The sequence below is a fragment of the Giraffa tippelskirchi genome, chromosome 9, assembly GCF_054371585.1.
Source record: "Giraffa tippelskirchi isolate mGirTip1 chromosome 9, T2T-mGirTip1v1.2.pri, whole genome shotgun sequence".
Classification (NCBI taxonomy): domain Eukaryota; kingdom Metazoa; phylum Chordata; class Mammalia; order Artiodactyla; family Giraffidae; genus Giraffa; species Giraffa tippelskirchi.
Window position 1 is genome coordinate 30,358,284 of NC_137283.1, and position 24,110 is coordinate 30,382,393.

Here is a 24,110-nt window from a genome sequence, read left to right on the forward strand (position 1 = left end):
GAAAGAGGAACCAGGAAAGTTCATCTCAAATGATAGCTGCCTTTTCCTTTTCTCATCTAAATTTATATCTGGTACATTTCCCACACCTTCTTTGGAGTAAAAAAAAATACAGATGGCTATTCAACCCTTTGTTCCCATAAAGGTGTGGGGGGCACTGTGGCTCTCAGGCCACTGGTTAGCCCTGCACTAATCTTACAATGACTTGTGAACTAAGTCTCTCCTTGTATGCCTGCCAGGGTGCTTGGCACTCCCAGAGGAGAGCACCAGGACGAGGTTATCATTACAGTCGTGGAGCTGACATTCCCTCTAGATCAATTTTATTTTTGAAGTACCAAAACATCAGTCATTATAATAAACAACAGTGATTACACGTGCATTGCAGCAGTTGCAAAGACAAGTCTGTGAAAACATTTCTTCGTAAACATCTTATGTATTTGATCTACTTGGTGTGTGTGTGTGTGCGCGCGTGTGTGTGTGTGCGCGTGTGTGTGCGCGCGCGCACGCGAGCATGCAAACACCTGCGTGGGTCTTAATAGTGCTTCACAAGTACACAGTGAAATCTCAGAACTCAGAGGGATGCTCCTGTGTGCCTTTTTGCCATTGTTAAAGAAGACAGGCTTCAACATCCTGGGGCTTGTCAGAACCCTGGCTCTCCCACTTCCTGGTTTGGATCATTGCCCCTAATCTTTAAAAGTCTCAGTGTGCCAACCCCTAATCTTTAAGAGTCACAGTGTGGCAATCTGTACAATGGGGTTAATAATACCCATGCCCTTAATGAATTCTTGTGAGATTTCAGGACAAACCATATGAAGTGCTCACAGTGCCAAGAATATAGCATACATTCAAAAAATGAGTGTCACTGAGTGACTCATGAGAAGAATAAATGGAGGTTAGTTTTGAGTAACTGCCAATACTGTTTCCTTTCCAGGTGTACCAATTGTATGTCCTATATAAGAGGTGACTTTCCAAGTGAATTGGTAAATGGGCCAGAAGACTTATGAGCAACCTTTCTTTGTAAATGTTTAATCTTTTTTTTTTTTTTTTCAGGAAAAGGAAATTAGTGGCTTTGGCGTGAGAAAATTTTTTAAATAATTTGTTCTCTTATAAAAAGAGTCATAAATATTGATAAAAAGCAAAAAAAAAAAAATTTCTTCCTCTTCTATATCCATGCACACATTTAAAATATACAAATATAATTAATATAAGGATGTCAACATAATTTATATATCCATTAAACAGGATGTCACAGAAGAACTTTTCATTGCTTGGGAAAATATTCATGAATTATCATTAAATGAATAAAGTTTCCAAATATATTTTCCATGAGATTTCATTTTATAAAACTATATAGATCTCACACATACACACATCTTGGTTTTACAGATATTCTGTCCAAGTTGCTAACCCATAAATTTGTATAACATTCTTTGATGATGGTATCTAAATGAAGTACAGCAGTTTACATTTTATTTATTAAAATTTATGTATTTTAAGCACTGTTTAACACCTTATAGCAAATCAGGGGAAAATGCATTTTAGTATCATTCCCCTAGTAGTTTTTAAATCATGAGACATAATGAAGAAAATAGCACTGTTCACAGCTTTCTCAATTGGGAAAAAAAAAAATCAATGGGGGGGAGAATCCAAAGTCATTAGGAAGGTGTGATTAGCCACAAACATAGATCCTCATTACAAAGCGCTATATCCTTGGGCTGCCAAGTCATTCAGTACCTGCATGCACGACGCTCGTGAATGTGTGTTCATACTTGGGCATTCGCTCTCCGCCCTGTTTTGCTCTTCGAACTTATAAAATCCCTGCAAAAACACAAGCAAAATCAGGCCATGACTTGGATTTGCAAATGACTGTTCAGTGGCATATTCACATGAGTTTGATGGTGTAGCAACAAGATGAACTAAGCTGTCCAGTAAAGTGGAATGTGACCGAGAAATGAAATAATGAAGGAAGAACTTTCATCAAATCAGTTTGACAGATGACAAATACGGACAGAGAAAAATAAGATGGTTGGTTTGGGCAAAAGGGAGACGACTTAGTCCCTCTAGAAATTAAAATCAACGAAACTTCAGAAGGGTCACCTCTGAAATCACGTGAACATTTCAGAGGACAGTCAAACTCCATCAAAATGATGCTCATCATCTCATAATTTGGAAATAACAGGCATTAAATCACAACTTGCCTTTTAGGTATGCTTCAAATTTTGGTGCAACAATTAGCTTTGAGGTATGTTTGAGTCTTGTCTCCAACCCAGCCTTTATAAAAAGCAGCTTTCACCAGCAGCAGCAATTTATTAAGGAAACTGAATTCACCCAGCAAGAAAATCTTTGCTTTTCTGTTAGATTCTCATGTACTATATTCTTCCAATCCAGCCATGCACACTCTATGGTTTTTTTTTTCCTTTCCAGCTCAGGAAGAAATAAAAATAATATTCCAGACATTCACAGCAAGCGGAACTTCTAAACTGCCTGTCCGACACCTTTTCTATTTTTACTATCCCTTTTCCACCTTCCCTTCTCTCCCTGCATTTTCAATGCTTTGTAAATGGAAAGGCATGGAAGAGAACACTCAGCTAACAAGCGGAAATGGGATAGGAGAAAAAGGGTCCTCGCTTCCGGGTTCTGCTCCGAGGGGGCCACGTCCCCTGCATGGAGCCATAACCCAATGACCCAGTGACAGTGACAGGGAGGAGGCTGGAGGATGATAGCTAGCATGGGGAGTCTGGGACAAAGGCCGGTGAAGGTGGCCACGCGGACAGACTAGAGTCCACAATCAAGTGCAGGAGGGAGATCCAACAGACAGTCATTCAGTGTAAGAGAAAGGAGAGGGGAGGAGACATGAATTACCTCTTTTTCACAGTTGGAGTTAAGTGTAAGCATAGCCATGGGGCTGTTGGGTGCGCTGCTCCCCGGCACTGGTGGCATGACATGGTCGCCAGGCTGGTTTGGACATGGCAAGCTCAGGACTTGGTTGGCATGTTTATTTGCTAAAGTGGTAGAAAGGTACTGCTTTACCTGCTGCCTTTGGGCTTGCTGTATGTGGTACTTGGTGGGGTTTTCGAGGTGGGTCTGCACCTGAACATAGCCATGGAGGGAAGAGAAGAAAGTGCTGTTATTGGTGAGTTTTGGACAGCTCTTCTTTTCAGGCACAAACATGAGACAGGCCAGTCCGCCAACAGAATAGATTATTAAGCCCCTATTAGGTACCAGGCACTGTGCTGATGGATTTTGCTATTACTGGAGTTTAAAGGCTAACTCTTCGGATTTGGGTTAATACTCTGCCTGGTTTCATTCCCCTGCTAATTAACGGTCCATCTCTTTAAAGCCCTGTGCCCTTCTTCTCATGCGTAAGAGCTAAAAATCTGCAACTATCTGTAGGGCAAAAATTTTCTCAAACACACCTGAAACAGTTTATTAAGATCAAAACAATAATCTAGAAAAAGGTGTATAACTTACTTCAGTTTTCTTTGGCAAATATAATGGCTTTCTGTTTTGTTAAAAAAAAAAAATCTCCTTTAGAAACAACTATAAAATGGTTGTAGAACATAAACAGAAACATTGTGATGATTAAATCAACCAGTTGCAGATTAATTCCTCCCACTTTCATTTGGACATGAGTATCCAACATTTTAATTAAGATCTTAAACTCAACATAAAAAGCAGTTCCACATGAAGCAGTTTCTTTCAAACACAAAAAACACTTCTATAGATGTGTTTGTTTGTTTTTTCTTTTTCTTTTTGGATGTGTTTTTAAAGGCATGTATATTAAGCCACCAGAATATTTTGACCTTGTTTCTTATAAGACATTATAATAGAGAATATGAAGCTTTTAAACAAAATCAATGATACTCAATATAGTCACTTCTTCCTTGAGAAACACAATTTAATCTTATGAGCTATGAATAGGAGTCATGGGGAGAACACAGCCATGCACGGGGGAAAAAAATCCTACTAATATTTACTCTGTTCAAAACTACATTGGATTACTGCTTATGGCATCAAACAATAAACAACATTAAATGGGAAGACACGTACCAACTGAAAATTGTGTGTCTACTACAATAACACAAAAAGGTGAAACACTCAATTTATTAATTACATTTCAGAGACTGAATATAAGAATAAAGCTCACCTGATAGTGACTATATTCTAGCATTTCCAGCATAACCACGTTATAGGTGGCCCCAATCCAACGAGAAACAGTAGACTATTCGCTCCCTCTACTTTCTGTAATTCCAGTTCGTAGACTGGCATAGAGAAAGCACTATAAACAAGGTGTCCCGAGACACCACCGGAAGCTTCATCACAGCAGCCCTGCTTATAATAACCTAAGCTAATTAGTTATGCATGTAAAAAAAAAAAGTTCACACAAAGGGCTTTTTTTTTTTTGGAAGCCCTACAAGTTTGCTCTTAAATATTGATATCAACCCCCGCATCCCACCCAGCTTGACGTCATGCTTTTTTTTCATAAATATAAAAGAACCATTTTTAAGGGATGAGCTATCAAAGTCAAACTCTCTGTCAGATCAAGGCCAATTCACTATTCATCTTTAGTTCCAGTAGTATTAATAGACAATGCTATTTCTCTTTCAGCAATAGGTTAAGAGCTAGATGCCCTCTTTGGAGAACACTGCCTAAAAGCTACTCATGAGACTTTTCTAATGGCTGAGTAACTCGGCCCCTTCCAAACCCGGAAAGAGTGTCCTTTAGAATGCGGGAGTCCCTGATGAACTTCCAAGTTCAGCAGTCTCATCTTGCATCCAGGTCTCGAGGTGCACCTTATTCTTAGCTGGATAGATAAACAAATTTCCTCCTGACCTTACATCAGGAAAATAGGGAGCTATTCTAAACAGAAAATGAAAAATACATATATCCACAGAGGCAGTTTCAGATATATATTTACGTGGAAAACAAGAAATACACATCTCTCCAATTTAGTCCTCAAATTAGGAAGTATAACAATTTTCACTGAAAATCTTTTAATATAATTCTTGGTGCTAGAGAAGAATAACACTTATCATATACACAACTGGTGTATTTGTATATTTGCTCATTTATTCATTCCATTATTTAATGCTATCATGTGCTAAATGCTGTTCCAGGCAAAGAATACACATTGTGAGCAAGTAGATATAATTGTCAGCTTTATGACACTGAGAGTCTGGGGTGAAGCAAAGGAAGAAAAACACAGATATATATTTAAAATTATGATAATGGCTGATAGGCATTGCTGAAATGGTGAGATATTTTAAGTACAAGAATTTGAAATTCAATAATTTTGTCCAAATGCCCAGGCTAATGAAGTCCTTTAGTTGACAATCTCAAATTGTTTTGAATGACTGATCTAACGTGCACAGAAACATTTCAAGTTTCATAAAGGGTCCAGACATGATAATGATGAGGACAATAGACATTACTAAAATAAACATAAAATGAGGGCAGTGGGTGTAATGTGCTTATTTCACTATTACACTTAAAAAAGAAAGGGCTGCACATTTAAAAATAAATGTTAATTCACTGGCAGATCCTTCCTCTTTAAATGAATTCGAATTTCAGGCTTTAGTAAGGAAAAAAGCAACTTGTTGTCTGTTCAGCACTGTCAGTGAGGTCTTTACTACACCAGGTTGGGGTGGTCAGAGTGGGATGTACTGTTTCCCTTTTACTGTCAGTATCTTTTTAGGTAAGTTAAGAACAGACTGGCTATATGCATTATGGAGAAGACAGAACATCCCCCAACATCACCAATCCAACAGCTGAAACAGGTAACATAAAGGAGGCCATGATCTATGGGGTTATGCACAGACCTCACAGGAGTGGTGAGGTCTGTGGCAAACTAGAGCACATGTGCTTCATGTAAAAAAAAAAGCTGACATAATCTGTAACTGACTGTGGCCCTGTGGGAATACCATTCCAGTTGAGTTAGATTTTTTTTTCAATTTTTCAGTTTAGCCTGCAACCTGAACTTCTTTTTCAATGAAAACTCCCAGATTACGAAAATGACACCTAACTGTTTGATTTTTCATAGTGTACAAGACAAATCAGACATACTTGTTGGGTGGACTCAACAGAAATGTGGTCTCTGCTCTACACTGTCCAGAAGGAGGATCTTTCTATACTCTGGGGCCCGGCAGGAGCACCAAGGTTCTTAGAAGTTAGTTCTTCTTCTGAAACATTAGTGTCAAATATAGGCCATTCCATTCCTGGTGCTTCTCTGAGAGGCACATCATGCCTGGTGGCACAGTCAGCAGAAAAATTAAGTATCAGAAACCTAGGATCCCATTCAGACTTCGCAACTTACTACTTATGTGACCTTCTGCCCAATATTAACCTTTCCAGGCCTTCGTCACTTCATGTGCTCAGTGAAGGTGATAACAGAACCTGCCTGGCTAGAGCTCTTTTTGGCATTAAATGAAACCACACTTATACTAGGCTTAGCAATCCATCTCAAACAACAGTTTTCAAATTTTCTTTTTTACCTTAGGACCCTTTTAAACTCTTGAATTTCTTGTGTTTATATGGGTTATATCTATCAGTATTTATCATCTTAGCAATTAAAACTGAGAAGTTTTTAAAACACAGAATAACTCACTAGCATATAGTCTGCTGGACATGAGAACAATGACATTGTGTAGCCTCTGTAAAACTCTTCTGTATAGAGTTATCCTGGGAATCCACAGGGAGGGGTTTTAGGACCTCTGCAGATAGCAAAATCCAAGGATGCTCAAGTCCCTAATATAAAATGGCACAGTACTCTCTTTGAGAGATGAGCATTCAAAAAAAGGAAAATAACAGTTTGTTATCATTATAAAAGTAGGTTTGACCTGGTGGAATGGCAGGAGTCTTGGAGACCCCCAGGGTTCTTGGATGACACTTTGAGAAGCTCTGATCTACCTATAGCGTTGTATCCACCCCATCCTAGCCATGCTACTGCCCACTGTGTTGGTGGTGTATAACAACGCCACTGTGTGTTTTGCTTGCCTCACATTCAAAACACTAATTACCCTAATTTTTCATAGCATTGCTGTTGTTGTTGTTCAGTCGCTAACTCTTTGAGACCCCAATGACTGCAACACGCCAGACCTCCCTGTCCCTCAATATTTCTCAGAGTTTTCCCAAGTTCATGTCCATTGAATCGGTAATGATAACCAACCATCTCATCCTCTGCCTCCCTCTTCTCCTTTTGCCTTCCATCTTTCCCAGCATCAGGGTCTTTTCCAATGAGTTGGCTGTTCACACCAGATGGCCAAAGTATTGCAGTTTCAACTTCCACAACATTATTATGAGGCTCTATACTATAGCCTTTTGACTGCTTTATTTGGCCACACTGTACCGCATGGGGGATCATAGTTCCCTGCCCAAGGATCAAACCCTCGCCCCCCACAGTAGAAGTGCAGAGCCTTAACCAATGGACCATCAGGGAAGTCTCTCCTTTCTCTATATTAAAAGCCATATAAATGTAATGTTCTGTCTTCAACTGTCCTAAACCATATATTTTTAGTTAGTGATTTCCCTCTCATTCATTTTTAAACAGCCAAACAGGGATGCAAATGAAAACACATGTGGCATTAAGTATCAGTATGATTTCCTGGTAATTTTTGTATGTTTTGCCCTTCAAACCAACTGTATTATGGAATTCAGATGCCAAAAATTGGGTATTGTTGAGCAGTGCAGACCACAAAATAAAGCTGGAATACTTCTCACTCATATTTTATTGACATAACTTATATTTCACATAAGTAAGTATGTTAGCTATCTGGGTCAAGGGCAAAAATCAAATGGCTTTAAAACTTTTCTTTCATGTTATTACTACTGTCTTTTTCCCTTTTTCCTTCCTTCATTCAGATCCTGAACTGATAGCAAAATAATGAGAATGAATCACCTTCTAGCTGTCACAGTTTAGTTTCACCACTTCCCAGGTGACACTGACAGGCTATTTCCCATCGGTTTCATTCTAAAGAGACCCTGGAGCACATCAGTGTAAGATGGTGCCTGCAGACACGATCAAATTGGCTGACAAAAGAATTCACTAGAGGAAAGAAAAATCCCCATCTGATTGATATCCACTGCACTTCTATTACCTCTACTATTTGTAGATCAGAATAAAAATAGAATTGAGTGAATATTCCCATAATTCTTTTCCTTTATAATGTATTTTACTTTTTGAACAAGTCAACAAAGCTTTCAGATTTCTCACTTTGTGTTTAGGGAGAGAGTGTGTTCTTTTGCTTAGTAAGTAAAAAAAACATTAAAATGGATTATAATTCAATCAGGTGCTATCCACTACCACCCCAAGGGCTTCCTTGGTAGCTCAGCTGGTAAAGAATCTGCCTGCAATGCAGGAAACCCCGGTTCCATTCCTGGGTTGGGAAGATCCCCTGAAGAAGGGATAGGCTACCCATTCCAGTATTCTTGGGCTTCCCTGGTGGCTCAGACAGTAAAGAATCCATCTGCAATGACAGAGACCTGGGTTCTATGCCTGGATTGGGAAGATCCCCTGGAGGAGGGCATGACAACCCACTCTAGCATTCTTGCCCGGAGAATTCCCATGGACAGAGGAGCCTGGCAGGCTACAGTCTATGGAGTCACAAAAGTTGGAGATGACTGAGTGACTAAGCACACACAGCACAGCACCCCGAAACCACTATTCTCTAAAGGACAATGTACAGAGATGGTCACTAATGTAATTATCATCCCTGAGAACATGAAGAAACAGAGAACATTCTGAAACAGCTAGCATTCTGAAATGACTCACCCAAAGTCTTGCCCAGGGTCATGTATAAGAGGTGACAAGATTCTTTTCAGTCCCACAATTATAATATTACCATGAATGAAAACAACGGCCCAGAACTCAAGTTCTCATTCAGCGATGTTTTCACTGAAACCTGGACACAGTTCTCCTTAACAAAAAAGAAAGACAACAGGATACAAATCCTGACCTAAGAGAGAAGAATCAAAACCATATGCAGACAAATGAAAATGCTAGAAGAGAGTATGGAGAAAAGGAACTCTCCTACACTGTTGGTGGAAATGTAAATTGGTATACACACTACAAAGAACAGCATGGAGGTTTCAACAACAACAACAACAACAACAAAAAACCTAACAACAACAAAAAACCTAACAACAGAGTGGCCATAAGATCCAGCAAAATCACTCCTGGGCATATATCCAGGAAAAATGAAAACTCTAATTTTAAAAGAAACATGCACCCCAAGGTTCATAGTAGCACAATTTACAATAGTCAAGACATGGAAGGAAACTAAATGTCCATCAACAGATGAAGGGATCAAGAAGATGTTGTATATATACACAATGGAATATCACTCAGGCATTCAGTTCAGTTCAGTTGCTCAGTCCTGTCTGACTCTTTGTGACCCCATGGATTGCAGCACGCCAGGCCTCCCTGTCCATCACTGGAGTTTACTCAAACTCATGTCCATTGAGTCGGTGATGCCATCCAACCTTCTCATCCTCTGTCACCCCCTTCTGCTCCTGCCTTCAATCTTTCCCAGCATCGGGGTCTTTTCAAATGAGTCCGTTCTTTGCATCAGGTGGCCAAAATATTGGAGTTTCAGCTTCTACATCAATCCTTCCAATAAACACTCAGGGCTGATCTACTTTAGGATGGACTGGTTGGATCTTCTTGCAGTCCAAGGGACTCTCAAGAGTCTTCGCCAACACCACAGCTCAAAAGTATCAATTCTTTGGCGCTCAGCTTTCATTATAGTCCAACTCTCACATCTATACATGACGACTGGAAAAACCATATCCTTGACTAGATAGACCTTTGTTGGCAAAGTAATGTCTGCTTTCCAATATGCTGTCTAGGTTGGTCATAACTTTTCTACCAAGGAGTAAGCATCTTTTAATTTCAAACCTGCAATCACCATCTGTAGTGATTTTGGAGCCCGTTTCCACTGTTTCCCCATCTATTTCCCATGAAGTGATGGGACCAGATGCCATGATCTTAGTTTTCTGAACGTTGAGCTTCAAGCCAACTTTTTCACTCTCCTTTCACTTTCATCAAGAGGCTCTTTAGTTCCTCTTCACTTTCTGCCATAAGGGTGGTGTCATCTGCATATCTGAGGTTATTGATATTTCTCCCAGCAATCTTGATTCCAGCTTGTGCTTCCTCCAGCCCAGCGTTTCTCATGATGTATTCTGCATGTAAGCTAAACAAGCAGGGTGACAATATATAGCCTTGACGTACTCCTTTTCCTATTTGGAACCAGTCTGTTGTTCCATGTCTAGTTCTAACTGTTGCTTCCTGACCTGCATATACAGATTTCTCAAGAGGCAGGTCAGGTGGTCTGGTATTCCCATCTCTTTCAGAATTTTCCACAATTTATTGTGAGCCACACAGTGAGCCACACAGTTTATTGACTTTGGTGTAGTCAATAAAGCAGAAATAGATGTTTTTCTGGAGCTCTCTTGCTTTTTCGATGATCCAGCAGATGTTTGCAATTTGATCTCTGGTTCCTCTGCCTTTTCTAAAACCAGCTTGAACATCTGGAAGGTCACGGTTCACGTATTGTTTAAGCCCGGCTTGGAGAATTTTGAGCATCACTTTACTAGCTTGTGAGATGAGTGCAATTGTGCGGTAGTTTGAACATTCTTTGGCATTGCCTTTCTTTGGGATTGGAATGAAAACTGACCTTTTCCAGTCCTGTGGCCACTGCTGTGTTTTCCAAATTTGCTGGCCTATTGAGCGCAGCACTTTCACAGCATCATCTTTTAGGATTGGAAATAGCTCAACTGGAATTCCATCACCTCCGCTAGCTTTGTTTGTAGTGATGCTTCCTAAGGCCCACTTGACTTCACATTCCAGGATGTTTGGCTCTAGGTGAGTGATCACACCATCCTGATTATCTGGATCGTGAAGATCTTTTCTGTACAGTTCTTCTGTGTATTCTTTCTCACCTCTTCTTAATATCTTCTGTTTCTGTTAGGTCCATACCATTTCTGTTCTTTATTGAGCCCATCTTTGCATGAAATGTTCCCCTAGATTCTCTAATTTTCTTGAAGAGATCTCGAGTCTTTCCCATTCTATTTTTTTCCTCTATTTCTTTGCACTGACCACTGAGCCACTCAGGCATTAAAAAGAATAATATAATGCCACAGGCAGCAATATGGATGGACCTAGAGTTTATCATACTAACTAAGTTGAGAAAGAGAAACATCATATAGTATCAGTTATATGTGTTAAGTCATTTCAGTCATGCCTGACTCTGTGATCCCATGGACTATGGCCTGCTAGTCTCCTCTGTCCACAAGATTCTCCAGGCAAGAACACTGGAGTATGTTGCCACTTCCTCCTCCAAGGGATCTTCCCAAACCAGGGATTGAACCCATGTCTGTTACATTTCTTGCATTGGCAGGTGGGTTCTTTACCACTATCACCACCTGGGAAGCCCTTATCACTTATATAAGGAATTAAAAAAAAAAAAAAAAGATACACATGAACATATTTAAAAGACCGAAAACAGATTCTCAGACATGGGAAACAAACTTACGGTTTTCCAAAAAAGAAAAGCAAGGGTTGGGGGGATAAATCAGGAGTTTGGGATTAACTGAAACACGCAACTATACATGAAACAGATAAACAACAAAGTCCTACTGTATAGCACAGGGAACTATATTGAATATCTTGTAATAACCTATAATGGAACAGAGTTTGAAAAAGAATATTTACATATATTCTTTTTCAGATTTTTCTTTCTTGTACAGCTGAAACTAATACAGCACTGTAAATCAACCATGCTTCAATTTTTAAAAATCATATGCAAACAAAAGCAAAAAAAAAAAAGATCAGTACTTAAATAAGTGACTACAGTTGATACAGAGCCAGGTCTTTTGCCCTATCACAGAGATCTGCCCACCAGCCCAATTAGGCCTGCTCTCTGCTTTTGCATGGCCTAAACACTAAGAATAGATTTTTACAGTGTTAACTGGCTGAAAATCATGAAAAGAAGAATGATATTTCATGATACATGAGAATTTTATGAAATCCAAATTTCAATGTCCATAAATAAGGTTTCCTTGGCACACAGCCCCGTCCATTCGTTGACATGTTGTCCGTGGCTGCTCCCACACTATAGCCGCGGAGCCCACGTGGCTCCTAGCCTAAAATATCTACTATCTGGATTTTTGGAGAAAATGTCAATCCTTGCTCTGTAAGAAAGTTTTACCAATCTAGAATTCAGTTTTCCTATTATGTTGAAGCTTCAGCAAGATTTGAAGAATGAGGTGATTTTTTTCAAAAGAGAAATACAATATGTATAAATAATTTTATAGTTGTTTTTCCAAATAACTGGACAAAAGAACAGAGGATATGCTTAATTATCCCTATTTTAAAGGCTATAAAACAAAAACAAACTCTAAAAGGAAAAGTGAAAAGGCTCGCCAGGGTTACAAAACAAACTAAGGGCCCTGCCTCCTGTGCCCAGTAACAAATGATGGACCACCTTCACTGCTGATCAATTTCCATCAAGGACTTTAACGGAGTAAAGAGACAAAGATAAAACTACATCCAGAAGTGTACTCCCATATCCTATGCATGCAAAAATATGCATGAATTTACACTGCATTGTTTTTGGTCTGCATAGTTTAACACCACTTCCTGTCTTACTACTTTGTAGGCTCTCTGAATTCAGAGAGATGCGTAGTAAATGTGCACATGAGGAAAGGAGACCAAGTCTATTTTTCTAAAATTGTGATGTTGTAATAGAATTAAGTAGACGGCCCTACCAAAAGTTCCTAGCAAGCTTCTTATCTTAATCTAATGACCTATAAAATAGAGGACTTACTATAAACTGCAAAGTGGGCATGCTTGGCATTTAGGACAAACAATATACAGCAGTCTTAAAAAAAAGGAAGTATTACTGTAAGAAAACTCATAGTATATATATTATTTGTTCTCTCTCAGACTAAAATAAGCCCAAGGTCTGGGTATTAAAAGAACATCAAGTGTTTATCTCAGCCAAATAGAAATATGAGAGATTAAAGGGTGGCAGCCATCTGCCTGCAGAGTATGAATAATCCCAGGTTAAAAACACCACTTAGAGAATCAAATTCCTATAAGAGAAGCAGCAAGACTCAATAAACTTAATCCATTACTCACTTTAAAAGAAAACCATGCATTTACAAGTCCTGCATTCTGAGGACCATATAAATCATTATGCATGGTTATAACATATTAAATATAGCAGGATTTTTTTTTAAACACAGAAAACAGAATTAGCATTCATTCAATCAAAACTGTATACCATGTACCTGATGCTGTGCATTTTATATTCACTCCTAGCTCAGGTCAATTTAAAATAAAGCTAAGAAATCACTTGGATAGCTTACAAAGTATTCTTGAAAGCCTCTTCTCACAATTTTTTTAAAATCATATGATGACAACTGATTAAATACAGAAGGAACTATAGACTCTTCAGATTTTCATAGGTTTAACCTCTTATATTGAATTGCTACTATTCAGAGTATACCCAATTGCCCTCTTGCCAAACACAAAAAGAACTAAATATAGGGTTGGGTGCAAGTCTTCACGTCTAAATAAATCATTTAGGATCTTGTTAAGTGCTGTGTGATTCTGTAGGTCTTGGGTAGGGCCCAGGATCCTATATTTCTAATAAGCTCCCAGGGGAAGTCTACCCTGCTGGTCCATAAACCACACCACAACCTGAGTGCAAGAGTGTCAGAGCACCCTAGGGTTCAGAGCTTGACTTCCTCTCTCTGCAAGCACAGCCCTGGTGATGACCCAGGCTCCTGGATTTAAACACCTGGTTCAGATGTCCTGAACTTCACAGTCACCTCAACTGGCCTACTCCATTGGGAGGACTGCAGACATCCTCCCTTTCCAATCAGCTCCTGCCATGCTCTTTTCCATCCTAGTAGATGGCAATTCCATTCTTCCATTATGCTGAAATGTATGAAATTAAAATAAATAAATAACCTTCATCTGGTTCAACCCAGTTGCTCATTTCCAAAACTGTGGCCATCTTCATCATCTTCAACTCATTTCTTTCTTTCACACCCTACATCCAATCCATCAAGAGGCACTGGTTTTCTTTTCAGGATATATCCCGAATGTAACTAATTTTCATCGTCTCTACTGTTACCACTCGATCCAGGCCACCATCATTTCTCATTTGGGTGACTGAAAAGCCTCTTGACTCTTCCACCTACTATGTGCTCTCTTGCAGCCTGTGTTCAATAGGCTGTGTGATCCTTGTAAAACATGTCAGATCATACCACTCCTATGCACAAAGAACCCCTCTCCAATGGCTCCCTATTTATCTCGGAGGAAAAAAAAAAAACCTCCTTACAGTGGCCTACAAGTCCCTAAACCAGAGCTGTCCATGAGCTTGTTAGACATGCTCATTCTTGGGCTCCACACTGGAACCAATGCATCAGAATCTCTGAGTGAGGATCAGAAATTGATGTTTTAACAAGCTCTCCAGGTAGATTCTTATCCACAACAAACTTTGAAGACTCCAGCCCACTGTGCCCACCTCCCCCTCCATCCTGGGGTCATTTCTCTCTGACCTTATCTCCCATAACCACCCTAAGAACTTAGAAACCCCAATCTCCTCCCTGCCAGTGATCTCCACTCACGCCTATCCTGTTCTCTGTGTCCAGAACATGGCCTGGCACATAGTAGGAGCTCAGCAAATAAGTAGAGAATCGATGATTGAGTGGAGGCAGTGGGGCTGAAATGCATGAATGAGGGGAGAGACTAGAAAACTAAGGACAAAGGGCATCAGACTGTTTAGGGCCTGGGACAGGTTGGAGGTTAGGGTCCTGACAGATTCTGGAAATGTCCTGAGGGAATGCAGAAGTGGTAGACTGACTCTCTTCTTGACTAATTCTGAAAACCCTGGAGGAAATGTCTCCAAACCAGGTAGACGATTCACAGTGCACCTCCCTAACCTGAGTTACAAAACTTCCTTTTCTGTGAGGACAGACTCAAAGACTGCCAAATCTTATAGCTCTTACTCATGATGCTTAGGGCCCTGAGGCGGAGAAGGCAATGGCACCCCACTCTTGCCTGGAGAATCCCATGGACGAAGGAGCCTGGTAGGCTGCAGTCCATGGGGTCGCTACGAGTCAGACACGACTGAGCGACTTCACTTTTACTTTTCACTTTCATGCATTGGAGAAGGAAATGGCAACCCACTCCAGTGTTCTTGCCTGGAGAATCCCAGGGACGGGCGAGCCTGGTGGGCTGCTGTCTATGGGGTCGCACAGAGTCAGACACGACTGAAGCGACTTAGCAGCAGCAGCAGCAGCAGCAGCAGGGCCCTGAGGGTCTAACACACATGGCCAGGATCCTGGACATTTGTCTCTATCTCTAGTTTCCCTCATAGCTCAGTTGGTAAAGAATCCGCCTGCAATGCAGGAGACCCCAGTTTGATTCCTGGGTCAGGAAGATCCAATGGAGTAGGGATAGGTTACCTACTCCAGTATTCTTGGGCTTCCCTTGTGGCTCAGCTGGTAAAGAATCTGTCTGCAATGCAGGGGACCTGGGTTCGATCCCTGGGTTGGGAAGATCCCTTGTAGAAGGGAAAGGCTACCCACTCAGTATTCTGGCCTGGAGAATTCCATGGACAGTAGTCCATGGGGTCGCAAAGAGTCAGACACGACTGAGTGACTTTCACTACACTCTAGACCTCTTGATAAGTCACAGTTAAAGCAGAAGTCCTCAAGCTGGTGGCCCATGGGCACAGTCCACAGGTATGGCTTAATGGTCTACAGAGTATTTAATTGAAAATTGGGAGTTTTCATACTAAAATTTGGATGTCTGGTTTCTCTGAATACAAAATTAGACCTAGCAACAATGAACAAGCACACAGTGGGCCAGTAGGGGGCAGAGTTGAGAAGCAGCTTCCTTTCTTTGATGTGCCTCTTGCTATTCATTTTGCCACATTCTTGTTGTTCAGTCACTAAGCTGTGTCCACGTCTTTGTGACCTCATGGACTGCAGCACACCAGGCTTCCCTGTCCTTCACTGTCTCCTGGAGCTTGTTCAAATGCATGTCCATTGAGTCGGTGATGCCATCCAACCATTTCATCCTCTGTCTTCCCCTTCTCCTGCCTTCAATCCTATTTCCAGCATCAGGGTCTTTTCTAATGAGTCAACTCTTTGCATCAGGTGGACAAAGTATTGGAGCTTCAGCTTCAGCATCAGTCCTTCCAATGAAATTTCAGGGTTGATTTCCTTTAGGACTGACTGGTTTGATCTCCTTGCTGTCCAAGGGACTCTCAAGAGTCTTCTCCAGCACCACAGTTCGAAAGCATCAATTCTTCAGCACTCAGCCTTTTTTATGGTCCAACTCTCACATTCCGTACATGACTACCGGGAAAAACACAGCTTTGCCTATACGGACCTTTGTCGGCAAAGTGATGTCTCTGCTTTTTAATATGCTATCTAGGTTTGTAATAGGTTTTTTCCAAGGAGCAAGTGTCTTTTAATTCTGTGGTTGCAGTCACCATCTGCAGTGATTTTGGAGTCCAAGAAAATAAAATCTGCCACTGCTTCCACTTTCTTCTCATCTATTTTCTGTGAAGTGATGGGACCAGATGCCATGATCTTAGTTTTTTGAATGTTGAGTTGTAAGCCAGATTTTTCACTCTCCTCTTTCACTTTCATCAAGAGGCTCTTTAGTTCCTCCTCGCTTTCTGTCATTAGAGCAGTATCATCTGCATATCTGAGGCTGCTGATATTTCTCCCAGCAATCTTGATTCCAGTTTGTGATTCATCCAGCCCAGCATTTCGCATGATGTACTCTGCATATAAGTTAAATAAGCAGGGTGATGATATAAAGCCTTTACATACTCTTTTCCCAATTTGGAACCAGTCTGTTGTTCTATGTCCAGCTCTATCTGTTGTTTCTTGACCTGCATACAGGTTTCTCAGGAGGCAGGTAAGGCAGTCTGGTACTCCCATATCTTTAAGAATTTTCCACAGTTTGTTGTGATCCACCCAGTCAAAGGCTTTCAGGTATTCAGTGAAGCACAAGTAGATGTTTTTCTGGAATTCATTGCTTTTTCTATAGTCCAACATATGTTGGCAGTTTGATCTCTGGTTATCACTCCTTATTCTGATACTTAAAACTACCCTGATTTACTCGTTAATCTGCTTGACTCCTGAAGGCATTTAAATTGGCAAACTGCCTTAGTCTTTCACATTCCATATTCCAGGAGGTAGTTCCAAATCTGATGAAATGATGGTAGCGTTAAGTGAGACTAGAATACACTAAATGAATAATCTCATATGACACAGGTGAGAAAATAAATTGATACTAAGTTTTAAAAAGTACATGATCATCTAGCAATTCATACTTTACACAACTTTTCTAAGATAGAGGGCAAAGATTTAAGAACACAGAGGTCCAGCAGAGCATTACCTAAAAAAGAAGTGGGCAAATTACTACCTTAGGAACCACTGCCTATTTTCATAAATAAAGTTTTAGTGGGACATAGCCACACTCATTAATTTACATATAGTCTACAACTGTTTTCAAGCTATTACAATACTAGACTGGAGTTGGGTAATAGACTTTACATCCTCCAAAGCATATGGTATTTACTATCTGGCCCTTTATAGAAAGTGTGCCAACCACTAATCTCTAATAACAAAATACTGGAAATTAATATCAATACAAAGCAATGCATTCAAGTAATTATGAGGGAGCTATATGAGTTCAAGGTTCCTCAACCTCAGCACTATTGACCCTATGGCCAAGTATTTCTTTGTTGTGGGGTTGTAGGTGTATTACAGGATATTTAGCAACATCCTTGGCCTCTGACCATTGTATGCCAATGGAACCATTTCCTCAACACTAGTTGTAACATCCAAAAATGTCTCCAGACATTCTAAATGTCCTTAGGGTGAGGGGGGAATTGCCCTCAAATAGATGGAAACAATATAGACAGTGAAATGTGTATTTTACAAAACTATTTAATGAGAGGAAAAGTTTATCATATAAGTAGGAACACAAAACAAGTTAGAATCACTACATACTCTGTGATCCTAAACTGAATTAAAAATGCTTTTCATACATATGTACACACACACACAAACAAACCAGTTACAAATCATTCAGCAAAAATCTTCATCATGACTATCTCAGGATGATTAAAGCATAGATGACTGTTACCTTAGTGGTTCTTTTAAATATTTTCTATAATGTCACAAAGAGTCAGACACAACTTTGCAACTGAACAACAACAACAATAATGTATATGATACTAATTTTGTAATTAAGAAAAAAATCTATAAATTTCACAAAAATTAAAGTCTGTGGATCTGGACAAATAAAAATGTATTCAGGCAGAATTTATCTACTAAAAATTTTGAAAACCAGAAATAAACTCATGAAGGCATTATATAATGATGAAATCTGCCTCATTTCAATTTTTTTTCTTTAAATACTAGATTAGATTAAGAAGACTCTGCTACTTTTGAAATTTTTGGTCTAACAATCAAGCCCAGACTGTTTGAGTTTGTACAATGTCTGACACATTTTTACGGTTTTGTAAAGGGCTGCAATTACGTGATTTCGTGGTGTTCTTATAATAAGAGCTCATTGTAAGGACTGTCCAGCTGCCCCCACCCCAATGGGAGTTGTGAGTGCAGCATTCCACGTGCTGTAACTTTTTTTTATGCCCCAGTTTAGCACTGCCTCCAAATCGCAGACGCCTTTTTGTTTCAGCATTTCTCCCCCCAAATGCCCCTATTGTTTGCAGTTTATCGGGTATTAGAGATCATTATGGCACAAGCGGCAAAACTCTTTTTCAGAAGGACAGACACTCTTTAAGAAACTGGCAGTGGTCAAGTTTGACAAAGATGAAAACATTGCCCTGGGCCTAAGCAAAAGGTCAGCCAGAAATGAGAGCTGAACGCTGCCGGTTTGAAGGTCAAGTCCACACGAGCTGAAAGCTGGCAAAAAGCAGCCGCCTCATAATAACACAGACTTCAGGGCCTGGATCATGAGACCAAGGAGGTCCTCCTGGTTTTTGAGGAAATGCACTATCTCAGGCAATTTCTCAGACTTCTTGTACACATTATGTGACAAGCGAATTCCAGTCTGGAATGAACAACTCCAACAATTGATAGCAGCAGCTCACAAGTACTTTCTGACTGAGAGTTTTATGCAGGTGCATCGTAACTACCCCACCGCACCACCTAGCCATTCTTTAACCAGCATTTACGGAGGCTCAGAGGATAAAGCAGCCACTAAGGCAGAACTCCTGACCCCACAAAAGCCATACTTAAGCTGGGGAAGCAGAAACAAACATGATGGCAACAAATCAACAAAGAAAGAAGAACTTCATATAGCGACACAAGTGCAAAGCAGAAAAGATAAAGTAAGCCACTGGGAGAAAAGAAGGCTACTCTACAGTGGGGACATTCCAGCTGAAACTCAAATGATGGAAAAGAACCAGGTGTGTTGAGAATCAGAGGCGCTTAAACCATGAGCTGGAAGTAGCTTGGCATCTTGGAAGAATGGGAATAACATCAATAACCAAGACCAAGGGGCTGGAGCAGTGACCACATCAGCGCATAAACTGAGAGAGGTGGTCGGGGCCAGATATTATAGAGCTTTGTAGGCCTCAGAAAGGAATTTGATTTTTCTTCTCTGCTACTTATAAGAAGGTTTGGGGAGATTTTAAGCACAGAAGTGACAAGACTTGATGAACATTTGTAAAATATCACCCATGCGGTTACATGGAGGTAAAGGAACAGTGGACACAGGAGGAATAATTAGGAGCCTCCTATACCTACAGAGCCTCTTGATGAAAGTGAAAGAGGAGAGTGAAAAAGTTGGCTTCAAATTCAACATTCAGAAAACTAACATCATGGCATCCGGTCCCATCACTTCATGGCAAATAGATGGGGAAACAGTGGAAACACTGTTTGTTGGGCTCCAAAATCACTGCAGATGGTGACTGCAACCATGAAATTAAAAGACTTGGAAGAAAAGTTATGACCAACCTAGACAGCATATTAAAAAGCAGAGACGTTACTTTGCCAACAAAGGTCTGTCTAGTCAAAGCTATGGTTTTTCCAGTAGTCATCTATGTATGTGAGAGTTGGACTATAAAGAAAGCTTAGCACCAAAGAATTGATGCTTTTGAACTGTGGTGTTGGAGAAGACTCTTGAGAGTCCTTTGGACAGCAAGGAGATCCAACCAGTCCATCCTAAAGGAAATCAGTCCTGAATATTCATTGGAAGGACGGATGCTGAAGCTGAAACTCCAATATTTTGTCCACCTGATGCGAAGAATGGACTCATTTGAAAAGACCCTGATGCTGGGAAAGATTGAAGGCAGGAGGAGTAGGGGATGACAGAGGATGAGATGGTTGGACGGCATCACTGACTCAATGGACATGAGTTTGAGTAAGCTCTGGGAGTTGGTGATGGACAGGGAAGCCTGGCGTGCTGCAGTCCATGGGGTCTCAAACAGTCAGACACAATTGAGCAATTGAACTGAATACCTACAACAACAAATAGCTACATGTAGGGCTTCCCAGGTGCCTCAGTGGTAAAGAATCTGCCTGCCAATACAGCAGACATAGGTTCAGTCCCTGGGTCAGGAAGAGCCCCTGGAGAAGGAAAGGGCAACCCACTCCAGTATTCTTGTCTGGGAAATCCCACGGATGGAGGATTCTTGCGGGCTACAGTCCATGGTGTCGCAAAGAGTCTTTGGACTCAAGGAGCGACTTAACGAATTAACTATAACAATAGCTACCTATATGAAAGTTGATGATGCCTTGGATTCACTTATTAGGATACAGTTGGATATCAGATATATGAACTACTACCTCTTGTCTCTAGCTGCTTCTTGGTTTCCATCAAATCTAAGAATAAAGAACTTTCTTACACAATGCTATGAATGGTCTCATATAAACACCAAAAATAATTATACATGGTGTACATGGTCGTAGACTACCCCATGTATACCTGCTTGGAACACACAGCTAATGTATGGCCAGCTGTCAGAGTGCAATGGAGAAAGGAAGCCTTGTCTTATACCTGGCTAAAAACTCAGAGAGATTCGACCTCAAATCCTAAGCAAGTTGCTTAAATGCTGTGAACCTCAGTTTTTCTATCTATAAAATGGGTTCACAAATACTATCTACCTAGTAGTTGATCATTTTGTTGATTAGTTTAAGTGATAAAATGTATGAAAAGTGCTTAGCATGTAGTAAATGCTCAACAAATTAATAATGCCCTCCATTATTATTAGTCCTGCATTTTTCATTTTCACATTCAGGTGGATCAGTGTTAGATCATTTAACTCGTCTGTCTCAAAAAGAAAGAAAGAAAGAAAGAAAAAGCCACCCTGAAGGAGAAGTGAAGTGTTAGTCACTCAGTTATGTCCAACTTTCTGTGACCCCGTGGACTGTAGCCCACCAGGCTCCTCTGTCCGTGGGATTCTCCAGGCAAGAATACTGGAGTGGGTTGCCATTTCCTTCTCCAAGTCTCAGCTTTCTAGCTCAGATGAAACACAGACTCCAGAGACAGGCTTTATTCCATTGCTAATCCAAAGTTACATCCCTCCCCAAGTCATACTCTCTCAATCTTTAGGGTCCTCATGGTCCCTCACACAATCACTGCAGGTACTCTATCTGTAGTCATTATGGAGATCCATTTTATCTTTTTTGCACCACTGTCTCGTGTCTCATGTGTGTTAGTTGCTCAGTCGTGTCCAACTCTTTGTGACCCTACGGACTGCAGCCCGCCAGGCTCCTCTGTCCATGGGATTCTCCAGGCAAGAATACTGGAGAGGGTTGCCATTCCCTTCTCCAGGTGGAGAGGCCAAAAAGCAGGGGGCAGTTCAGCCTTTTCCAGGTATCCTTTTATCCTTCCATCTTTTTCTCTTTTGCTGATTCAAATATCACTGATGGATGCTAAAGCTAAGATTAAAAGAGGAGAAACAAGAATCTGGGAGCACTGGACACTTGCTGACTGGCATATCATACAGAAGGCTCTGTGAAATCTTTTTTTCTCTCCCACTTTCAAAGGAATTAGCTCAAGTACTCATTCTTAATTGGGGCCTCAGGGAAAGTGGAAACCGCTAAACATTGTATGAAAACTTTTGACTATGATTTTTCTAGAAGAGGTCTAACAATAAAAGATATAAAGATGAAATTACATATATAATTTGCAGGTAAGAAGGAGATATATACAGAAAACAAGATGACCCATTAGTTGAAAACTGTTGAAGCTAAGTGATGAGTATATGAGGGGCCCATTATATTATTCTCTGCTTTTATTTAAGTATGAATCAATCTATCTGCATTCATACAGTACAAAGAAATTTACAAACTTGATACATCATTTGTATTCATTTTCTATAAAAAGAAAAGTCGTATGGTAGCATATTTACTAAGCAAGCACTTGGTCAATCTATTGATCAATCTGGTATACCACAAGCATAAATGTCTGCTTTTTTGCTTGCCATTCTGGATCTTTGCCTGAAGCTTTCTTCTAAGGGAGCTAAGTCTACAGTCAATGAATACATCATGGATTCAACATGAACCATGTCATCCCTCTGTAGTGCTGTCATCCTGAACACCTCTGAGAGAAACACTTTGTTAACAGAGTAAGCTCGATCTGCCTGTGTAGTATTCTCACTGATAAAATCAGGAATATATATTTTAGCCAAAAATGAAATATTTTAAAATTAACCTGTGTGTGTACTCAGTTGTGTCTGACTCTTTGTGATCCCACGGACTGTGGTCTGCCGGGTTCCTGTGTCCATGGGATTTTCCAGGCAAGAATACTAGAGTGGGTTGCCATTTCCTCCTCCAGGGGATCTTCCCTTAACTTGTACAGACAGTACAAAACTCAAATCATACCTTTTTTAGTCAAACTTAGGACTACCTCTTTCAAACCAAATGGCCAATGGTCTACATTTGTGTCATAGGAAAAAAAATTAAAAACAGTCAACTGAAACCAGAGCTATAAAGATATTTAGGAGTATCTGTATTTTCCTCATTAAAAAAAAGTTCATTTGCCAAAAAAAAAAAGATTTATCACATTCTACAATGCAAACTCTCGGAGGGATTTAGAATTTGCTCAACACCATAAAAATGTATAAAGATAGGACATATCTATACAAAACCAATAATGTAACCGAGATAGCCCAATGTGAATTTCTTTGGGTGACAAAATAATGGATAAAATGTATAAGGAGGAAAGGGACAAAATACTTCTTTCAAGAACAGAAATAGGAATTTTTAAAAGAGGAAAGAATATGAGAATATACTGGGGTTTCTCATAACGAAGAAAAACTATTAAAAAGTGCAAATGAAGTAATTATTGAGCGCTCATAAGTGGTGGTTTGGTCACTAGTTGTATCTGAATCTTGTGGCCCCAATAACTTTGTCCATGGGATTTCCCAGGCAAGAATACTGGAGTGGGTTGCCATTTCCTTCCCCAGGGGATCTTTCCAACCCGGGGATCGAACCTACGTCTCCTACATTGCAGGTGGATCTTTTACCAACTGAGCCACCAAGGAAGCCCTATATATCCAAGCCCTATATACCACGTATATACCAAGGAGCGTTCATATACCAGGTAATTTTCCTAAAATTTTTCAACAGATTTCCTTATTTAATCTTCACTACAACCCTATGAGATAAAGACTGTTATTATTCCCGTTTTAGGGATAACGGCTACCCACTCCAGTGTTTTGGCCTGGAGAATTCCATGGGGTCACAAAGAGTCGGACACAACTGAGCAACTTTCACTTCACTTAGGAATGAGAAATCTGAGGCTGACTCCCAACCAATACACTAAATACTACTATCTGCAGAATTTATATTTCAGCATAGTAGCTGCTGCTACTGCTAAGTCGCTTCAGTCGTGTCCGACTCTGTGCGACCCTATAGACGGCAGCCCACCAGGCTCCCCCGTCCCTGGGATTCTCCAAGCAAGAACACTGGAGTGGGTTGCCATTTCCTTCTCCAGTGCATGAAAGGGAAAAGTGAAAGTGAAGTCGCTCAGTCGTGTCCGACTCTTAGCGACCCCATGGACTGCAGCCTGCCAGGCTCCTCCATCCATGGGATTTTCCAGGCAAGAG

At 40.4% G+C, this 24,110-nt stretch overlaps 1 protein-coding gene across 17 annotated transcripts in view; it reads right to left on the reverse strand.

The window, feature by feature from the left end:
• Positions 1-24,110, reverse strand: part of MITF (melanocyte inducing transcription factor) — a 222,101-nt gene that overhangs the window by 29,521 nt on the left and 168,470 nt on the right. For 9 of the 17 annotated variants that reach the window (XM_081528408.1, XM_081528406.1, XM_081528407.1 and 6 more), the window contains 2 exons: positions 2,860-3,087; positions 1,732-1,815 (listed from right to left, as the gene is read on the reverse strand). In XM_081528408.1, coding sequence (XP_081384534.1) covers positions 1,732-1,815; positions 2,860-3,087 — 312 coding nt within the window. Of the gene's footprint in view, positions 1-1,731; positions 1,816-2,859; positions 3,088-4,144; positions 4,282-24,110 lie in introns of those variants that run through there. The other 8 variants (XM_081528416.1, XM_081528412.1, XM_081528415.1 and 5 more) reach the window with 4 other exon arrangements.